General features: G+C 43.6%; 1 protein-coding gene across 2 annotated transcripts in view; it reads right to left on the reverse strand.

The window, feature by feature from the left end:
• The window catches only part of ARHGAP31 (Rho GTPase activating protein 31), a 95,394-nt gene that overhangs the window by 16,545 nt on the left and 58,764 nt on the right, over positions 1-20,085 (reverse strand). For both annotated transcript variants that reach the window (XM_048818237.2, XM_048818246.2), the window contains exons 2-7: positions 13,693-13,795; positions 12,974-13,118; positions 7,432-7,514; positions 6,586-6,693; positions 4,885-5,030; positions 2,745-2,943 (exon numbers count right to left, since the gene is read on the reverse strand). In XM_048818237.2, coding sequence (XP_048674194.2) covers positions 2,745-2,943; positions 4,885-5,030; positions 6,586-6,693; positions 7,432-7,514; positions 12,974-13,118; positions 13,693-13,795 — 784 coding nt within the window. The remainder of the gene's footprint in view (positions 1-2,744; positions 2,944-4,884; positions 5,031-6,585; positions 6,694-7,431; positions 7,515-12,973; positions 13,119-13,692; positions 13,796-20,085) is intronic.

Below are 20,085 nucleotides of genomic sequence, written 5' to 3' on the forward strand. Positions count from 1 at the left end.
CTTCTCTGCAGCTCCTGCTTTCAGACACAGACTCCCTGCATCTCTGCCTTGCCCTCAACAACCCTTCCTATCAGTTTGGTACAGAGAAGAGGATGTTAGAGGTACAGAGTCTCCTCTCATTGTGTTACGGAGGGACCAGGGGTTTAGAGGTAGGCCCGTTCTCCTGAAAGTGTGAGGAAAAGGACACTCGGGGGGAGGGGGGAGGGCAGAGGGCAGGAGGGGTTGAGGTATCCTATTCGGGGAGCGGGCTGCCTCTGTACCTCTTCCCTTTGTTGTGTGGTCCTTTGCTGTTACTATATGAAGTATGTAGATACATCACTGCTAAGGTTCCTTATGGGTCACTAATAAGTCTCCAGCTGTAGAGGTTATTATCTCTGAGCCACGGCAATTCAGCGCCCATATTTTATTTAGATTAGATTAGAATAGATTAGATTAGGATTAGATAGATAATACTCTGTATTTATCTAAATATATATCTACCTGGCAACTGCAGCAAGGTCATCTGATTTCATCTTTTCGGCTATACCTCCACTACTGACAGCGCTGGTTCACAGGGTATGTGTAGATACACACGGCAGTGAAAGGAAGGCTGTGTCCACACCGTGGTATGTAGCTACGCACATCAGTGAAAGGCTCTGACACGGAAGAGGCAATGGGGAAAGGCTCCAGCAGCTCCCCGCTCTCTTCTCCCTTCAGAGTCTTTTCCTGTCTCACCATCTACACTGCTATTTATACCCGTACTAGCGGGGCGTGCAGGGCATGTACTCTACACGCTGCCATGAGGAGTGTGCAGTGTAGATGTACTCTTAGTGATACAGCAGGAGTGATATTTGTCCTAGTGGCTCTTCTCTTTGCATGAAGGGACACAGTGAATCATACAACTAAGCTAGGTTTCAGAGTAGCAGTCGTGTTAGTCTGTATCCGCAAAACAAAGAGGAGTACTTGTGGCACCTTAGAGACTAACCAATTTATTTGAGCATAAGCTTTCGTGAGCTACAGCTCGCTTCATTGGATGCATTCAGTGGAAAATACAGTGGGGAGATTTATATACACAGAGAGCATGAAACAGTGGGTGTTACCATACACACTGTAAGGAGAGCGATCAGGTAAGGTGAGCTATTACCAGCAGGAGAGTCGGGGGCCGGGGAGGGGGGTGGAGAAACCTTTTGTAGTGATAATCAAGGTGGGCCATTTCCAGCAGTTGACAAGAACGTCTGAGGAACAGCAGGTGGGCAGGCGGGGGGAATAAATATGGGGAAATAGTTTTACTTTGTGTAATGACCCATCCACTCCCAGTCTTTATTCAAGCCTAAGTTAATTGAATCCAGTTTGCAAATTAATTCCAATTAATGAATTGGAATTAATTTTCAAACTGGATACAATTAACATAGGCTTGAATAAAGACTGGGAGTGGATGGGTCATTACACAAAGTAAAACTATTTCCCCATGTTTATTCCCCCAAACTGGATACAATTAACTTAGGCTTGAATAAAGACTGGGAGTGGATGGGTCATTACACAAAGTAAAATTATTTCCCCATGTTTATTCCCCCCGCCCCCACTGTTCCTCAGACGTTCTTGTCAACTGCTGGAAGTGGCCCACCTTGATTATCACTACAAAAGGTTTCCCCCCCCTCCCTCCTGCTGGTAATAGCTCACCTTACCTGATCGCTCTCCTTACAGTGTGTATGGTAACACCCACTGTTTCATGTTCTCTGTGTATATAAATCTCCCCACTGTATTTTCCACTGAATGCATCCAATGAAGTGGGCTATAGCTCACGAAAGCTTATGCTCAAATAAATTTGTTAGTCTCTAAGGTGCCACAAGTCCTCCTTTTCTTTTTACAACTAAGCTAGTGGTTTTAAATCCTTTTTTCATTTGCGGGCTGCTAAAAAATTTCAAATGGAGCTGTGGAACCTGTTGGAAATCTTAGTCCGCAGACCACAGGTTGAAAACTACTGAACTAGGCAGATGGACACCTCATGCTGCAGTTCGAACCAGCCACCAGCAGGAGGAGCTCTTACAACAAATGATTTCAAGATCTGTTTCATATTCAATCAGGTTGGGCAGATTCAGGGAAGTCAAGGCAGCTGCCTTACAGGATGGGCCTGCCTGGTTCTGTGCTGAGGAATGGTGGACGTATGAGAACACAGAGACCTAGAGAAGTTGTATAATCACATTTTCAATGCTTGCAAAGAGACAGACTGATTTCTTCTCCTTGGAGATGGGAGCACAGTAACCCCGATGGTGTTGGTATGTTCATCGATGGGTGGAGTAGGGGATCACAATGTAGGGAGTGGGCGTGCAGCAGGAGGGGGAGCATTCTGTCTTTCACATAACATTTCAAATGGCTAAAGTGGGACACAGCTGGTCACCACCATCCCCAGCTGCAGGCACCGTCACCAGAGCTTCACTTACTGAGCGTGCGCCACACTCAGTCCCTGTCTTCCCGCCCAGCCCACTCAGAAGCAGTACCATTCCCCATCCCTGTGCTCCCCTGCAGCCACTGAGCACGCCCAAAGGGGCTGAGCATGCCCTGGAGCAGCTGAAGGCACTGACTTCGCTAGCTCTGGCCCAGCCAATGGTGTGTACAGCTGCGGGCGCCACCGAATGCGGGAAATGTTCCACTTCAGTCAGCACAGGAGGTTTTTGGGAATCAAAGCGGGACAGTCCCGCCAAACTCATGACCGTGGGGAGGTATGCTTTCATCGGTTTGTATTTCAGCTTTCTCTGGGCACATACTTGCTGTCGGGTAGGTCAACGACAGTGTGGAAGAGGGATCCGGTGACTGGGACAATTTCAGGCAAGCTGTTCTCTCTCCTCTCTTTCCGGGCAGGGTGGGAGGCTGACAGACTCCGTGCCTGAGCTTCTTCCAGACTCACCAGTTTCATAGGCAGGGAGACAGAGGGCAGGGTCAGACTCTTCACAATAGGCATATTCTCTGAAAAGGAAAAAAGAACATTCAAGCCCTGAAGGGAGGACCTAAGAAGGGTTCTCATATGTTTCCTCCACAGGATCACCTCTTGCAGGGGGAAAATCACTTGCTTAGAGATGCGCCTGTCCAATGTGTCCTCTGTCTCCACAGCAATCTTCTTCATCAGACTGCAGTGCCTCCCAACAAGGCTCTGCTCACTAGCCACACTCTGTATTGTGCTCTACTGGCTGCTGCTGAAGCCTGAGTATGAAAGATGTGTGTCCCTCCAAAACACCTGGATCTCAATTCTCCTGAACTTTGGGGAAGTTCAGATCCAGATCCCAACTTTGTGGCTGGCCCTTGTCTCTACTCTGTAGTCTTTCTCCCTGTTTGTTTAGGGGGGTTGTTTTGAACAGTGACATTACTTTTTCCTTCATAATTAATTTTAGTTCTGGCAAAAGGACAATCAGGGAGAGTGAAGGCCCCTGTTTGTGTGGGCAATAGCAAGACTAGCTTCCCACACACTGCCTCACCAATGGGCCAGCCTCCTCTCAGAGTGGGAGGGGAGTTCAGCCTCTACAGTCTAATCAATTTTGGCCTTTCTGCTGAACAAGGGAATCAATGAGGGCCAGTGCTGGTGGCTTCTGTGATATGGGAACTTCCCCACTAAGAACTGGACTAAGACCGTCCATGTATTCCTCACAGGACTCCACACAGCTGTTAGCAGGCAACAACGTTCAGTCACTACCAAAACAGGCCAGATTTGAACTGGTGACCTGGAGATCAAAGGCTCTGCAACGCATCACCAACCCTTTATGTTGGTGAGTCACTACTCCATCATGACATTTGTGCCAATTTGAACTAATCCTAGGGCAGAATTATTCATCCTGCGGCCTCTAACCTCTGCCATGGGAGAACAGAAGGCCATAGGCATTGCATTAGCACTGGAAGAACAGGGGTGTCTGCAGGTCAGGGCTGGAGCTCTGAGCGGGTGATTTCCAGCAGAGGACTTTAAGGGTAGTGACAGAGCTGGGTGTGGGGAGGTTGCATAGCCACTGCCTACACTGTGTCTTTAGGCAACATGGTAAGTCCCTCACTTCCTTAAGTGCTAAAAATTCCCCTAAAGCTCACATAAAAGCTGAAAAGAATTACAAACTTATAGGGGTGCACATTTTTGAGGTTATGTGAGGCTAATCAGGACCAAGAGCCCCCGTTAAAAGCACTTTCTCTACAAGCCTGTATCTGAGTAACAAGAACAGTATTTCCCAATTCTGCTGAAGTCCAGGACAAATTCTCAGTTTATGAAATAATGCCCCCAGTTATAAAGCAGCAAATCCTTAGACATATGATCCGAATGCCATGCAAAGCACACACTGTAGTTTTGGACATGTTTTTTTGATGGCAGGAAGGGCTGGGATTAGACATGACAAGCAAAGGGAGGAGAAGGCTGTCGACAGAGATGGGGACAAGGGTGTGAAGAGCTATGATTGGAGAAGGCCTGACATTGCAAGGAGAAGATTTTAGGCTGGGCTCAGGCTGTTGGTGGAAAGGTTTAGGGTTCTAGGCATTGGTGAGAAGAGCTAAGTGGGGTGGCTAAGGTTAGGATGGATTGGAATATCAAGGGTAGATCCGTGAGCGTCGATGGGAAAGGTTAATGTTGGGATTGGGAGTACTGTCACGCTGGTGAGGAGGGAGTTGATGAAAAGTGTCACGATTAGTCGGGTCAGGCATTGGTGAGAAGGTTTAGGGTGGGTTTGCATTTTGGTAGGGACTATCGGGGATGTTGAAGAGAAGGATCTGAGGTGTTGGTGAGAAGTGTTACAGTCAGTGAGGGGCTAGGGTACTAGTGAGAAGGTTTGGGAGCATCTATGAGAAAGGACGGGGTTGAAATTGGGGTGTTGGTGGGAGGGGATGGGGCTAGGGTTAGAGCGGCCAGCAGTTAGCGTATGTGGCAGGGGAGGTAGTTACCATCATTCTCCATGGAGCTGGTTGTTATATTGTTGCTGAAGATTTGATCCACATGATTCAAGATAAACTCAATCACCAACTGTTGGACTCGCACCTCCAGAAAAGCTGCATCTCCGTTGCAGCCAACAGCCTCGATCTCCTTCGACCTGTACCACAGGGGGAGCAGCCATAAATACAATAAAACCCCTGCATCCTAAGATACAGTATGTGAGGGAGAGAATTGCTTTGACCTTCCCCAGTAGGTCATGGGTGGAACCTTTCCCTGATACAGCAGGAATGTTCTGGAATAGGAATTTTTTACCCACTGTTGCTCTGAGTCTTGTTCTTTTTACTCTTCCAGTCCTTTATTCTCTCTTTAACTTTCCATTCTTTCTTTATTCTTTCCCCATTTCCTTTCTCATCTCTCCTTTTTCCTTTTGTGTTCTTTCTCCATTTCCTCTCCCCTTTGCATTTTAACTAATTTTATTCATCAGAAGTTTTCTTTTTCCTATTTCCACCATTCTATTTTTCCTTTCCCACCTTCTCTCGGTCCTCTTACTCTATTCCTTTTAGAGACTAAACCGAACACTGGGCCCAGCACCCCCTCAGACTTTGGCTCCAGCTCCAAACTTTGTGGTTTGAGCTTATCTCTGTAAGGTGGATTTGAAGCCAAACCACCAGAACTGAACCCAATCAAATGTGAGGGAAGAGCAGATTTGAATTCCATGTCTTGGGTTCTTCTTTTTCCTGCTATTTTTTATGACTGTCTTTTATGACCTTAATATCTATGAGTCTATGAGTCCCTGTCCCTTCCTTCACTCCACCCAGCACTCTTGCATTCTCACTCTCTCAGCAGAAAAACCTTCCTTATCTTGACATGCCAAAGTGTTACTGAAGAAATTATCTCTGGGCAATGGATCCTTTGTAAAGTTAATGAGTGGTTTGTTAGATAACGGTTTGGGGCATTGCCAACGGGATAACCATGTAAGGAGACTGCAGTTGCATTGCCTGCCGCTTTCTTGTCCTCCCTGGGACTTGCATTACAAAGGAAACAGACTTCAGGTCATTTGACAAGAAGGACAGAAGCTGGAATGGAAATGTCTGAGTAGTAAACATCCACTTTGCAATGTTCAATAGTTTCAACATTTGATCCAATCACAGGATTGGCTCTCAGCATTGATTTTCACGCATGGTAAATTACGAAAAACTGCTTGGTGATCTTGTGATACCAGCGAACGTCCACTAGCAACTATCTTAAGATCTTCAAACTCATTTCATTTGTGACCAAAATGGATTTGGATTCAAGTCATCTATAACATGTAGCACTATCTCCCCTTCCCGAGTCACTCATTGCTCTGTCCTATCAAACTCAATCACCCATATTTTGAAAACAGTTGCTTCAATCCCATAATGATGAGCAAACGCCTCATTTTTAAATGGACACTGTCAAAAAGAATATAGTTTTTAGAAATCCATAGATTTCCTTCCCTGGATATTATTAGTAAAACCTCAGGTTATTCAACTTGGGAGAATTTTTTAAATGATATTTACTTTGCACTATTATTTATGCTGTTTATTTCTTTGCATTTTTCTCAGCGGGCTCGGTCTGTGACTAACTGGTCAGTCTCTGTTTACTGTCTGGTCAGTTTCACTCTTAGATGATCCAGCAGTAGCTCAGCAGCGCTCCCCTAAGAGTGAAGTGAAAAGAAGTCCTTACTGTACCTGAGGAGATTAGGTGCCCACACTAGGGCCAGGTTCCTGGTGTGCATGTTGGTCATGTTGCTGAAGGAGGCCAGGTGAGTCAGATGCTTGATCAGGTATTCCAGAGTCCTGCAAGCATTTGGTTTGGATAAAGAAAAAGTCTTCAGCTCCTGCACATGTGATCAAGTCTCCCATTAGTTGCTAGCCCGCGAGATTACAGCAGTCTGCCATATAAGATCTGCTAACAGAATGCTCCTTTAGCTCAAGAGGTAGAGGCCTGTGTTTTGGTGCTGATAGTACTGGTTTCAGTCTCCCGCAGTGACTGTGGGGTCTGTATATATGAGACTGGCAAAATGGGCACCATGGCTCAAAGCCAGAGCAGTGATTTGTGATGTCAGAGTTTATGAGCAGTGGTGCAGAACACTGTGGATGTTGTTATTGCAGATGGCTTCATGTGGCACAACCCAAATGAATTTGAGGAGGAAGGTCAGTAGGAAGCAGAAAGAAGGGGGCTACTGATGCATATGGTGGCTGTGGAAATTCAGATCACATTGTATGCTTAAATACACGTGCTTAATTGCCTTCTCCCACTTGGACAGCACTGAGCAACTGGCCAAGTACGTTATGGCAGCTGGGAGGGAGAGCCGGGTTGACGGAAGCTAGAAAGGGCTGGTTGCTCTTTCAGACACATAATGCAATGATCTGTTTAATTTTATTTAGAGGACAGGTGAATTGCTCTTGAATTTGGTGGCAATGAATGAACCCACCTCTCCGCTCCTCCCCGAAGCTGAAGCTGTTTCAGAGAATCCTTCCCACAGCTAAGAGACACCGTATGGATCCCCACAGCCTCAACGGCTGAGTTCTTACCTGTAATGTGATGGTGGAAGTTCCTGGATGACATTTTGAATTCGGGCCAATTGCTCCTCCTCTGGGCAGCGAGATATTGCCTCCTGTGGAGAGAAAGGAAATAGTCCATTGAGGTGATGGATTTAGAGGAAGTGAGGAAGTGACAGAGAGAGACGCGTACAGAGGCCTGGCAGGTGTCAGAGGGAGCACTGTCTCATTACATTACAGAGCTATGAGTAGGAAGTCCTGCCACTGACTTTCTGTGAGACCTTGGGCAAGTCACTTCACCTCCCTGTAAGGATAACCATACTTACCCACCTCGCTGCGGGGCATAGAGCCCTAGTCTCCTTCAGTTCACAGCTGAAAGTCTGGGCCTTAATTCATTAAACACTTTGAGATCTTCAGCTGCGAGATGTATTTCCTTTTTCTTCTTTTTGACTCCTGCCTTCTCCCTCCCCTCCTTCCTCCCACTCATTTTTGAAAATTGATTCCCCCCCCCGACACACACACACACACAATGACTGGGAGAAAAATGGAAAGAAAAAAAACAAAAAATACGGAGAGCGGGTGGAGGAAGAGAGGGAAAATAAATGAAAGGAAAAGAGGAGGAAATGATAAATAACAAATGAAAAATATTGAAACTTTTTCCAAAAAAAGTTTGAGAACAAATAAAAAATGGGTCCTTTTTAAACCCTGTGAAATGAAAACAGCTTGGGACTTGTGGGCATGAAAGGCAAAGTAATTTATAAATAAAAACAAGCATTATTATCTACTGTATGTAGATACAGCAGCTCCTGTGATGATGAGGTATTTTAGATGAGCTACAATGACAGGTGCCTAGAAATACAATTGCATAGACAGAATAACAAACATCTGCATTAGCCATTAGAGTGGAATAGCGTAGATAAAATGGAGGTGAGGCACCTCCCCACCACCACTAGCCCGGCAGTTCTCTGCAAAGCAGGAGCTGAGAGGAGATTTAAGAACGTATTGTCTGAATTCCTGAGAGTTCTTCTCTGCATTGTTAGTCTTCTGTCAGCTATTCCCTTTCAACATTACAATGGGAGAGGAGAAGCCACTAGGAACTTCAAACAATGTGAGGCTATCTAGGATCCACCTGCCCACTCTGCTACTGCTGGGGGTTGGAGTGAGTTCAAAGAAAGACACGGTGACCGCTCCTGCTAACTGGAGTTTTGCCTACATAAGGACGTCAGCAAATCTAGAACTGAGATGAAGAAAACAAGCCTTTCCTAACCATCAGTTGCTTAAATATAATTAATTTGAAATCACCAACCACAACCAAAGAAACCCCTTCCTGTGTTTTCACTGTCACTACTACATTCCCATTATTTATTCTGCTGTCACTATTCTCGTCACTATTCTTTTCACTATCAGCCATCCTTTATGCAAAACCACATGTAAATTGCCATAATCAGTTTCGCTACCAGAGATGGGCATGAACTGCATGCCGGGATCCAAGCAGCCCCCACTTTGGGAACCCAGATTTGAATTCTGTGCCTTGAACCTATTACTGATCTTTGTTGTCAGCCCACAACCACAGGTGCATAGACACCACCACCATCACAATTACCACACCAAGCAACAGAAGCATCAACAATGTCATCAGTCAATACCTTCACCATTGTTACCAATGATCTCACCAATAAGAGCATAGCCAGGATCACCAACACAAGTCCTTTAATGTCACTGACATGGTACACGTGTGCTGTCAAACTTATATACCATTAATCAGGCATCGATCGAGGAGAGGGCTTTGCAGCAATAATGAATATATAGAGAGAGATCAGGTGTTCATATACCACCAGCCTGCCTCCAATGTCAAAACAGTTGATGGGGAGAGAGAGACGGACACCTTATTTGGATTAAATGAGCTCTAACCTTAATCTTCATTCAAAGCAGGAACTGAGCCTTTTCTGAGGTTCAAAGAAGTTAGTGGGGTGAAAGTTAACCTGTCATTTTTTTTTTTATCTCCACAAGCCTCAGCTCCAGAGATAGTCCCAGATAAAAAGACAGCTCTGATACCTCTGAACTTGGGAAATCCAAATCTGAGCTTTGTGTCTGACCCCATCTCTGCTATGGGCTGAACTGAAAACCCAGAGATGAAAACTCCTGAATTGGGGGAAGTTCCACTCCAGATTTAAATCTTACAACTCAGACCCATCTCAGCTGATTATTTTTGTTTCAATCCACCAGTGGAAGTACTGACCTATAAAAAAGCCTGTTTCCACCATTCGAGAGAGAAGAAGCACAATAAATCCTACGCTTCTCATGTGAGATTTCCAGGCCATTGGTTCTGACCAAAGATGGATCAGGAGAAGCATCCAAACATTTGGGTGCAAATCTGAAACATTAGACATCAGCTGGGTTTTGGCTCACACATTTCATTTCTAGGTTCTAGGAAAGGAAGCTGAAACAGACAGCAAGCAAATGCTGATTCATGTGATGTCATGACTGACTCAGACCCAACAGCCATACTTCTCAGCCAACTGACCTAGACACCCATGGCATGGCTTACAAAACCATGGGGCACCATCTTCAACATGTGGAATTATAGATTCGGAGCATCAAGAAGGAGAGGACACAGAATCCCAGGAAAAGCCAACTGCTTTTATTTAATGTATTTTTTTCAAATGTAGCATTAATTGCTGATTGTTTCACCTTTCACCTTGTGAATGGGAAGAAAAAATTGGAAAGAGACAGGGAGTTTCAGATACACAGTCAAGGACAGACATGATCTCTTACCCTTCTACTACACTGACCACACTGGGTGTGCTCAGCTGGTACCCTGTTCCTCCTAACCTCTGGCTAGCAAGTGGAGTAAAACTGAGAGAAGAAGAAGGTGTGTGGCCTTCTGTTTTTGAATTGGTTCGATGGAGCAATCAGTCCCTTTACACTAGTGTTAGAATGAGTCTGTCAGTGCCAGAGTCACCAACTCGATCAGAACTGGATTATGAGCTGGTGAAGGCCCAGAGCAAGAGGGAGTGTCACACTGCAAAGGTAAATATGCAGCAATGCCATGGCAGGGTCATCGCATTTATAAATGTGATACCACTGAAGCCGAAAGGCTAATCCCTCTCTGGTCATTAAGAATTTTCCTATCCTGAGACACTAATGTCTGAATTACTGTGGTGACTCAAAGCTGTGCCTAGCCTTCCTCAGACACAGTGTTGAGTGAGGCAGACAGGGTGGGATTACCAGGCATCTCTGCCTCCCACCCACACCCTGCTGTCTAGGCACTGGGGCACCCATCCTACATTCAACCAGACTCCCCATCTGGTGGTTTTCGCTAGACTTTGGGGAATAGTTTCTTTTTTGGGGGCTTCTGTTAGTATTTCTAGTCAAATGAGTTACCCACTGTAAGTAGAAATACCTATAGTTAAGGCTGCCCAACAGTTCCCATTATAAGACCCTGAAGCCAACATTTTTCAAAATGTTCAGCGAATCAAAATCTTGAAAAAAAATTGCTTCGGGTCAAAAAAAAGATATTTCATTTGACCCGAAACAAAATGTTTCATTTTGATTTTGAGTGTTTTTTCACATTTTAATTTAAAAAAAAAATGTGAAGGAAATTTCCAAACAAAAAGTCATTTAGAGCTGAAAAAATGAAACATTTCCTTTAAAAAATGTCATAATGAAACATTTTCACATTTTTGGATTTTTTAAAATTATTTTACCTACACAATTTGGCAAAATCAACACAAATTCACAAAACGTTCCAGTGTCATCCAATCTTGCATTTTTTGCCGAAAAAGGTTTTGGCTGAACAATTTCACACAGCTGTAATAAGAACCTGTTTTCAGTTGCTTTTAACTTTGCCAAATCTTAATCATCCCAGTTCTCTATCCCCTCTACTCCTTATCCCAGTCTCCTCCCACACTACCCCCCCAGACCCGGCTCCTCACCCCTTTGCATATCCTATCAGCCTTTTCTTCCTTCTTGTCCTCCTGCCTGGGCCCAGCAGTGAAAGCACAAGAGAGACCATCTTCCTGCTCTCAGTTCCTATGTCGGGCATGATAGTTGTCCCTGGGCAGCCAAGAGAAGTAACTGCAGGGAAAGTCCTGTTCAGCCCCTGCAGCCCTTAGTTAGAGCATGCTCAATACAGATGGAATCTTTGGAGAATTTAGCTGCCAAACTCTAACAAGTCTCTAGTGAGCAAGTGCAAACTGAGATTGTTCAAAGACTTAAAACTTGGCCAACCTGGGCATATTTTCAAGGGAAAAACAAAAGGCTATTCTGTTCTACATACATTCATATACCATGCTCATCACTATAATATCTAACATTCCTGACACCAGAGTGATCCCCCTGCCAAATTTCTAGTCTCTGCTTCAAAGTTAAGGGGAGACACCAGAGCTTCTCAACAAAACAGTTCTAAGAATTTTTGAACATGGGCAATACAATGTACTTTTCCCTAATATCGTTCTGAGAAATGAATGAACTGTTTTATCTGAAACTTTCCAAAAACATTCAATATGAGTCAGCCAGCCAGCGTGGAAAATTTCAGCCCAAATGATTAAAGATTGGCAAAGTTATAACCAAATGAATGCAGGGTTTTATAGTGGAAAGCATCAGGCAACCTTAACTACAGGTGTTACTATCTGCAGTGCCAATAATAAAATATTATCTGTCATCAAATTGTCCAGTTCTTTTAGAAATCCAGCTATGGTCACCAGCACAGACTTAGGGAGGCTCAGCAGCAAGGGTCATTGTCTATTTTTCTGCCCCCAGCAGTCTGCTCCCAGACTCCTACTTGTATCCACACATAATCTGTATTCGCTTTGCAGAATGGAGTTATTACACTTTGAATTACAGTTACTTTAAATGAGGTTACAGATTTCTGCTTGAACAGTTTCCACCTTCACCTGCTCTTTGTATCCAGGACATGATCATTATGGCCTGATTTTCCATTGCCCTCTACTTTGTGTCATAATTTACATCAATGAAAACTGAGTGCACACTAGCACATCTGCAAGATGTAGTATTTTACACCCACTGTGCACTCACTGTGAACAGGTGTAAATGACTGCACAGTGCATCAGACAATCAGGCCCTGTGAATTCACATGTTATAAAAATTACAAGCAAAGGACAGCAATGGGGGAAAGAATCAGAATTAGGGAGGAAGGGAGGGAGGGCCAGAGGAAGGAAGGAAGGAAGGAAAGGTTCAATGAGACAAAGAGAAAAAAAAAAGGGGGGGGGGGAAGCGAGTAAGAGAAAGAATGAGAAAAAAACAGAATGAGAGAGGGAGATATGGAAGAGAAGGAGACAGTGTAACACAAAGATAGAGGGATGGAAATAGCGAAGAGAATGAGGGAAACAATGAAGGGACAGAGAGAAACAAAGTGAGAAAGAGCGAGACAGCAACAGACAAAATGAAAAGATAGCAGGAGTGTGCATGAGCACTGATGGATGATCCCCCTACACACACACACACACACACAAACCCCTGACACGGGGTCATCAGAGTGAGACTAAAACACAACCAACTACCTTTACCAAAACACATGTGCATGCCGGGCTGTGAAAAAGAATAAAAGGCTCACCGTAAATTTCTTGTAGAGCTCATAAGTGAGGAGCGGGTTTGGCAGCTCCCTGAAATACAGCTTGCAGAGTGACCCCACACAGTGAATGTCCTGAAGGTAAACTTCCCTTGTCAGGTCTGGACATTGATCAGAGCCAAACTCCTGCCTGAAACAACACAGAAAGAGACATAACAGCCTGGAAGAACAGGAGCTGGAAACAGTCCATGCCTAGTTGTCTGTCACAGGCAGAGGGGAAAGAGAAATATGTTATAGGCTGGAAAGCAGAGATCTGCCTCTTTTACCTGCAACCTGGACCAGATCTTCTCCTGAAGCTCAGGCTCCAGGTTCATTCTTCTCTGGTTTTCCTCACACAGCTCCACTGATGGGTCCTAAAACTGACATACAGCGACTACCCTCTCCTGAGGTTGGATACTCCTGGACTGCCCCTGAGGTTGGTTACTCCTAGGCTGCCCACAAAGTACTCCGTTAGTGGACCCAGAGTGGGGTGCTTTTGGGGGGACAAAAGTTAGTCTCCATAAAGTAGTGTGTTTGGTCTTTACCAGTGTTAGGAACTAAGGTTCTCTCTAAATCTGGTCTCCTCTTTAACGGGGCTGGGCCCTGCTGCCCTCATTACACCACCTTGGGACAACATTCAACAAGTCTATGCCTGGACTAGCCCCAAACAATGGTACTGAGCAATGCCACTGAACCCCCCTTTGCAGTCAGACCCCTGCCCTTACCTCAGCTTCTGTATGTTGGATGTCACTCCAGAGAGCCGGTAGATTCCATCCACAATGCCATGGGTCTCAATGAACTCGGCACAGCTCCTCAGCACGTAAGGGACTAATAAAGGAAAGGAAGATGAGGTCAGCAGTGACTAGGCAGAGAGAAGATCTTTCATGAGGGTCCTCAGAGGAGAGAGTCCCATTAAACGGTGGCAGAGCCTCTCTGCAGTGACCAGGAAAGGATATTGTAATTGGTGAGATCAAGAATAGCAAAATAAAATCATTGAGGTGGCCACAAATTGATTTACAGAGCTAGACAGCAAGTCGCATGACAGTTCTGCAGCAGCCATGGTCATCATCTGTTCTGACAATAACGGCCTCTAATCACACGGCTGCTCTAGCCATACCGTGAAATGCAAGAAAAAGGCTTTTTCCAGAGGGGAAAGTGATTCAATCGTAACTGGGAGCATGAAGAAGTGGGAATCCTCCAAGCAAGCTGTTCTCAAGAGGTCTCCAGCTTAGCTGTGTTGTGCCAACTGGTCTGATTAGTTTGCTTAAAAATCAGAGAAGCATCTACTCTTGTGTGTGAGCCTAGTGCCCAGTGACTAGGGTTTAGAAATACCTAGAGAGATTAGATTAGATGGAAATATAGGCCAGATCCTCAAATTGACATAGCTCCTTGGGCTTCAAAAGAGCTCCACCAATTTATACCAGCTAAGGATTTAGAAAAGAGCCCAAACTACAAAATTCATATCCAGATCTGGAGTTCAGGTGTGTTTCAATCTGAGGTTTTGCTTTCTCCCATTACACAAGTATTTGAGCCAGTCATCCTTTTGGTTCAGATCCATCCCCTGCAGTCCCCAGTGCACTCAGCTGGCAGAGTCCTTCCCTATTAAATGCAAATCACTACACTAATGCAGTATGAAGGCTGTACAGTTATAATCCCAAGACAGTCAGGAAATGCAGACGTTAAGGTTCCTCACAGCAGCATTAACTCGGCCACATTGTGTGTCCCATATGCTCTGTAGGACAAACAGTAATAGATTAAGCTGTACATTTAACCAGAAAACCAGGCCTAGCCAGTGCCGTGAAGCGAGGCTACTGGCTGAACCTTTCCTGGGTTCTAGTGGTTATAATATGCAGCAGTAAGGTCATATCAGCAGGGATTTTGATATTTAGGACCCAGATCCAGCAGACCAAGGAGGGTCTGAATATAGCACAACTGGTGCGGTCCCACTGCACAACGGAGAAGGCATGCGGGAGCCATCCCAGGGGGGCTGTACCTCTTACGTACCATGCAGCACAGCACCACTGGGGCCATAACATGGAGCAGTGCATTGGGGAGGGATGGGAAGGGGTTGTTGGATCCATTTCCTACACCAACCCACCAGTGCTGTTTTTTCTTGTCCTGGCCATTAAGGGAAAGGTTTTTGTTTTTTTCCTGGAGGATTTTGCTACTTAATGTAGCATGACACTTACATGTCCCCTCATGCCCACTCTCTCCCAGCAGTAGGATCCTGCTCAGGTCAGGCAGGGAGAATGTGTGGAGAGGTCACAAGAGGAGTAGTCATCTTTGCACTCCACTAAAAGTCTTAGCAGATGCCATGAGGTCAGTCAGAAGTGATTTTTCAACCTTTTATAACATTTTCATGCCTGCCCCTGCAAGCCAAGCCAAGGCACCAGTCCTTAGTGAGGTCTGCCCATGCCAAGGATCAGGTTTCAAACTTCAGCCACCGTCACTGTACTCCCATTCAGAACACAATGGGCCAGATATATCAGGGACAATTTGTTGTTTCAGAAAGTGGAGGCGGTAACCAAGGAGACAGCCATTTTAGACTTGATTCTGACCAACAAGGAGGAGTTGGTAGAGAATTTGAAGATGGAAGGCAATTTAAGTGAAAGTGATCATGAAAGTATTGATTTCATGATTCTAAGGAAAGAAAGGAGTGACAACAGCAGAATAAGGACAATGGACTTCAAAAAAGCAGACTGTAACAGACCTAGAGAACTGGTAGGCACAGTCCCATGGGAAGAAAATCTGAGGGAAAAAGGAGTTCAAAGAGAGCTGGCAGTTTCTCAAAGAGTCAATATTAAAGGTGCAACAGCAAACTATCCCAGTGCAAAGGAAAGATAGAAAGAATAGTGAGAAGCCAGTGTTGCTCCCTCAGGAGCTCTTTAATGACCTGAAAATCAAAAAGGAATCCTATAAGGAATGGAAACATGAACAAATTGCTAAGGGTAAGAACAAAAGAATAGCTCAAGCATGAAGGGACAACATCAGAAAGGCTAAGGCACAAAATGAGTTATACATAACAAGGGACATAAAAGGCAATAAGAACTGGTTCTTTAAATAATTTAGGAGCAAGAAAAGATGAAGGAAAGTGCAGGTACTCTCCTTAGCGGGGAAGCAGAGCTAATAACTGATGATATCAAGAAGGATGAGGTATTTCATGCCTATTTTACTTCAATTTTCACTAAAAAGGTTAATGGTGACCACATACTCAGCATAATTAATATTAACAACCACCAGGAAGGAATGCAATCAAAACAGGAAAAGAACAGGTTAAACAACATTTAGATAATTTAGGTGTATTAAATTCAGCAGGGCCTGATGAAATGCACCCTAAGGTACTGAAGGAACTAGCTGAAACAATCTCACAATCATTAATGATTATATCTGAGAAATGGAGAACAGGTGAGGTCCCACAAGACTGGAGAATGGGAAACATAGTACCCGTCTTTAAAAAGAGAAAAAAAGAAAAATTGGGGAATTATGGACCAATCAACCTAACCTCGATACTTGGAAAGATACTGGAACAAACTCCTAGAGGACAATAGTGTTATAAGTAGTAGCCAACATGGATTTATCAAGAACAAATCATAGCAAACCAACCTTCTTTGTCAGGGTTATTGTCCTACTGGATGGGGAAGCTGTAGATGTGATATCTCTTGATTTTAGTAAGGCTTTTGACACTGTCTAACATAACATTCTCATAAGCAAACTAGGGAAATGTGGTCTAAATGAAATTACTATAAAATGGATACAAAACGGTTTTAAATACCATACTCAAAGAGTAGTTATCAATGGTTCGCTGTCAAAGTTGGGGAATATATCTACTGAGGTACTGCAGGAGTCTGTTCTGGATCTGGTACTATTCAATATTTTCATTAATGACTTGCTTAATGGACTGGAAAGTATGCTTATAAAATTCACAAATGACACCAAGGTAGATGGGGTTTCAAGCACCTTGGAGGACATGATTAGAATTCAAAATGACCTTGACAAATTGGAGAATTGGTCTGAAATCAACAAGATGAAATTCAATAAAGATAAGTGCAAAATACTACACACTCAGGAAGAAAAAAATCATATGCACAGCTACAAAATGGGGAATAACTGGTTAGGCAGTAGTACTGTTGAAAAGAAGTTATAGTGGATCACAAACTGAATACGAGTCAACAACATGAGGCAGTTGCTAAAAATGTTAATATAATTCTGGGGTGTATTAACAGGAGTGTCATACATAAAACATGGGAGGTAATTGTCCCCAGTCTACTTGGCCTGGTGAGGCCTCAGCTGAAGCACTGTGTCCAGTTCTGGGTGCCACACTTTAGGAAAGATGTTTAGAAATTGGAGGGAATCCAGAAAAGAGCAATAAAAATGATACAAGGTTTAGAAAACCTGAACCGATGAGGAAAGGTTAATAAAACTGGGCATATTTAGTCTTGAGAAAAGAAGGCGGAGGAAGGGCCTGATAACAGTCTTCAAATATGTTGAGGGCTGTTATAGAGAGGATGGTGATCAATTGTTCTCCATGTCCACCGAAGGTAGAACAAGAAGTAATAGGCTTACTCTGCGGCAAGTGAGATTTAGGTCACATATTAGGAAAAACTTTCTAACTATGAGGGTAGTTAAGCACTGGAATAGGTTTCCCAGAGAGGTTGTGGAATCCCCGTCACTGGAGGTTTTTCAGAATAGGTTGGACAAACACCTGTCAGGGATGGTCCAGGTTTACATGGTCCTTCCTCAGTGCAGGGGGCTGGACTAAATGAGCTCTTGAGGTCCCTTCCAGCCCTACATTTCTACGATTTGGTGCTCCCGGCTAAGTGGCTCTCTGAGGTTTAATCAGCAGAACGGAATCTTCGTGTGGTGTTGAGCCAGCTTTATGCCATCTCTGTTACTGACAACCCCCCTACCCCCAGTGTAAAAGATGGGGCCAAGAGAAAGGAAGCATGGCCAGAGCACTGTTACACTCTAGCAATCCCCAGCTGCAGGAATGGCCCCTTAAGGTTGTTCTAAGTTTCTCTGCAAGACCAGCAGCCTGAGGATCAGACTGCCCCAAAGGTGACTAACAGCAACCCTGGTGGCTCCCCACACCTCTGAACTGTACTGGGTACAAGATAATCTGGCCTAATGTGGTTCCGATTTGTTTGTTTGACCATTTTGCAATGGGAAACATTAATTTTATTCAATTTTTCATAACTCAAAAATGGGGGAAGAAAAGGGTTTTCCTCAAACTTTCCTCCTCCTCCCCCTAATCTAATACACCTTTGGGGAAGGCACCAAGTATGAAAAATTTCAGCCCAAATGTTGAGTGTTATGAAAGGTTGTGAAAATGCTGGAATAGAAATATCCCAAGCTATATATGTACTGGGTGCTCACGGGCATCTCTTTTCATATGCAGGGCTTTGGAGCGGAGCACGGAGCTGGAGCACGGAGCAGTGGAGCTGCAGGTTTTTGCCTGGAGCTGGAGTGGAGCCGGAGCACAGAAAATCCTGACCGCTCCACTGCTCCAGTTTTTTTTTTTTATTTTCAATCCAAAATGAATTATATTTAGCAAGAAAGTCCTAAAGATGCCAAAAAGTTTCAAATTGTATAACAACTGATATTAACATCTACTTTACCACTTTACGTAATATGTCACAGTTATTCTCACTTCGGCCGAAATCAAGATTTAATGTACAGATACAAAATTACAAAGTTTTGTGGAGATATGTTTTATTAAAGAATCAGATAATTATCAGACATCCTGCAACACTGCAGATGGCTCCCACCCTTGTGCCAAGGTTAGGCGAGTACGTACTCATGTAGATTAGTGAGATAAGTATGTGTTGATACTTCTTTTGTAAGGGTTGATCAATGAGACGTGCTGAGTGCTGCGATTACGGAAAAGTGTGATGCAATATGCAACATTTAAGATATCACGAACAGGTATATTGCAAAAAACTAATGTTTTTGTTTATTGATATATTATGATATCGCAAGAGATATTAACCACTTACGCTCATTTCTCACACTGGCTCCCATTACCGGTACATTTGTTCATTTATACATGTTCCCGTATCATTCTGGTGGACTTATTTGATATGTCATCTGTTCAACGGCCTTTTGGTAGCGTTGTTTGTAATTTTAAATTTACTGAAAAAGTTGTGTGCAGCAGGCATATAAATATACAGTAAATATTTTTGCATAAATTAGGAGTGATTTTTGTGATATATCCAGAGTGATTGGAAAATGTCCAACACAATTTTGGGGGTGAATCCTTAGGTCATTTTAAGAAAAAATGTTTCTGTGAACACGTGTCCTAAAATTCTTCCTAAGGGAGCTACAGTCCCTTCAAAGAGGTGATGAAAAGTTAATTTCTGATTAATATCTCAAAAACGCTTTAATATAAAGTAATGAAATTATGTCTGTGTCTTAGCATTAGTATGTGCTACCATATTACGTTATCCAAAATTATTTAAACCATAGGCATCCTGAACTGGCGGTTGCTCATTTTTATTTCATATTTCAAGAAAGGCTTGTCGTCGACTGCCCCTGGCTACGACCAGTACTACTTTGTTCCATAATAAAGTTAATAATTTTTGGTTATTATTTATTATTACATTTAAAAATTATGGTTCCAAAGCTGAAAAATAAGTAATAAGTAAAATTGTTTGTATCATTCTAAGCAGATTAAAATTTTTAAACAGTTTTCTCGGAAACGGTTAATTATACAAAATAAATTAAGAGTATCATTTTAATGCATGTTTTAGCATTAAATCATATTCCAGGGTTGTATCTGTTAAATACTAGTTTTTCACTAGGAGGGTGGTGAAACACTGGAATGCGTTACCTATGGAGGTGGTGGAATCTCCTTCCTTAGAAGTTTTTAAGGTCAGGCTTGACAAAGCCCTGGCTGGGATGATTTAATTGGGGATCGGTCCTACTTTGAGCAGGGGGTTGGACTAAATGACCTCCTGAGGTCCCTTCCAACCCTGATATTCTATGATTCTATGAAATAGTCGAAGATTTAAAAAATATTAAATAAAATTGGCCCAGTCCCCCCAGTTCACGATGCCTGTAGTTTAAATCATTTTATTTGAATGATGTTGTATGATAGAACATTGGAAATAAACTTTAACGGG

This window comes from Caretta caretta, chromosome 1 (genome assembly GCF_965140235.1).
Source record: "Caretta caretta isolate rCarCar2 chromosome 1, rCarCar1.hap1, whole genome shotgun sequence".
NCBI lineage: Eukaryota > Metazoa > Chordata > Testudines > Cheloniidae > Caretta > Caretta caretta.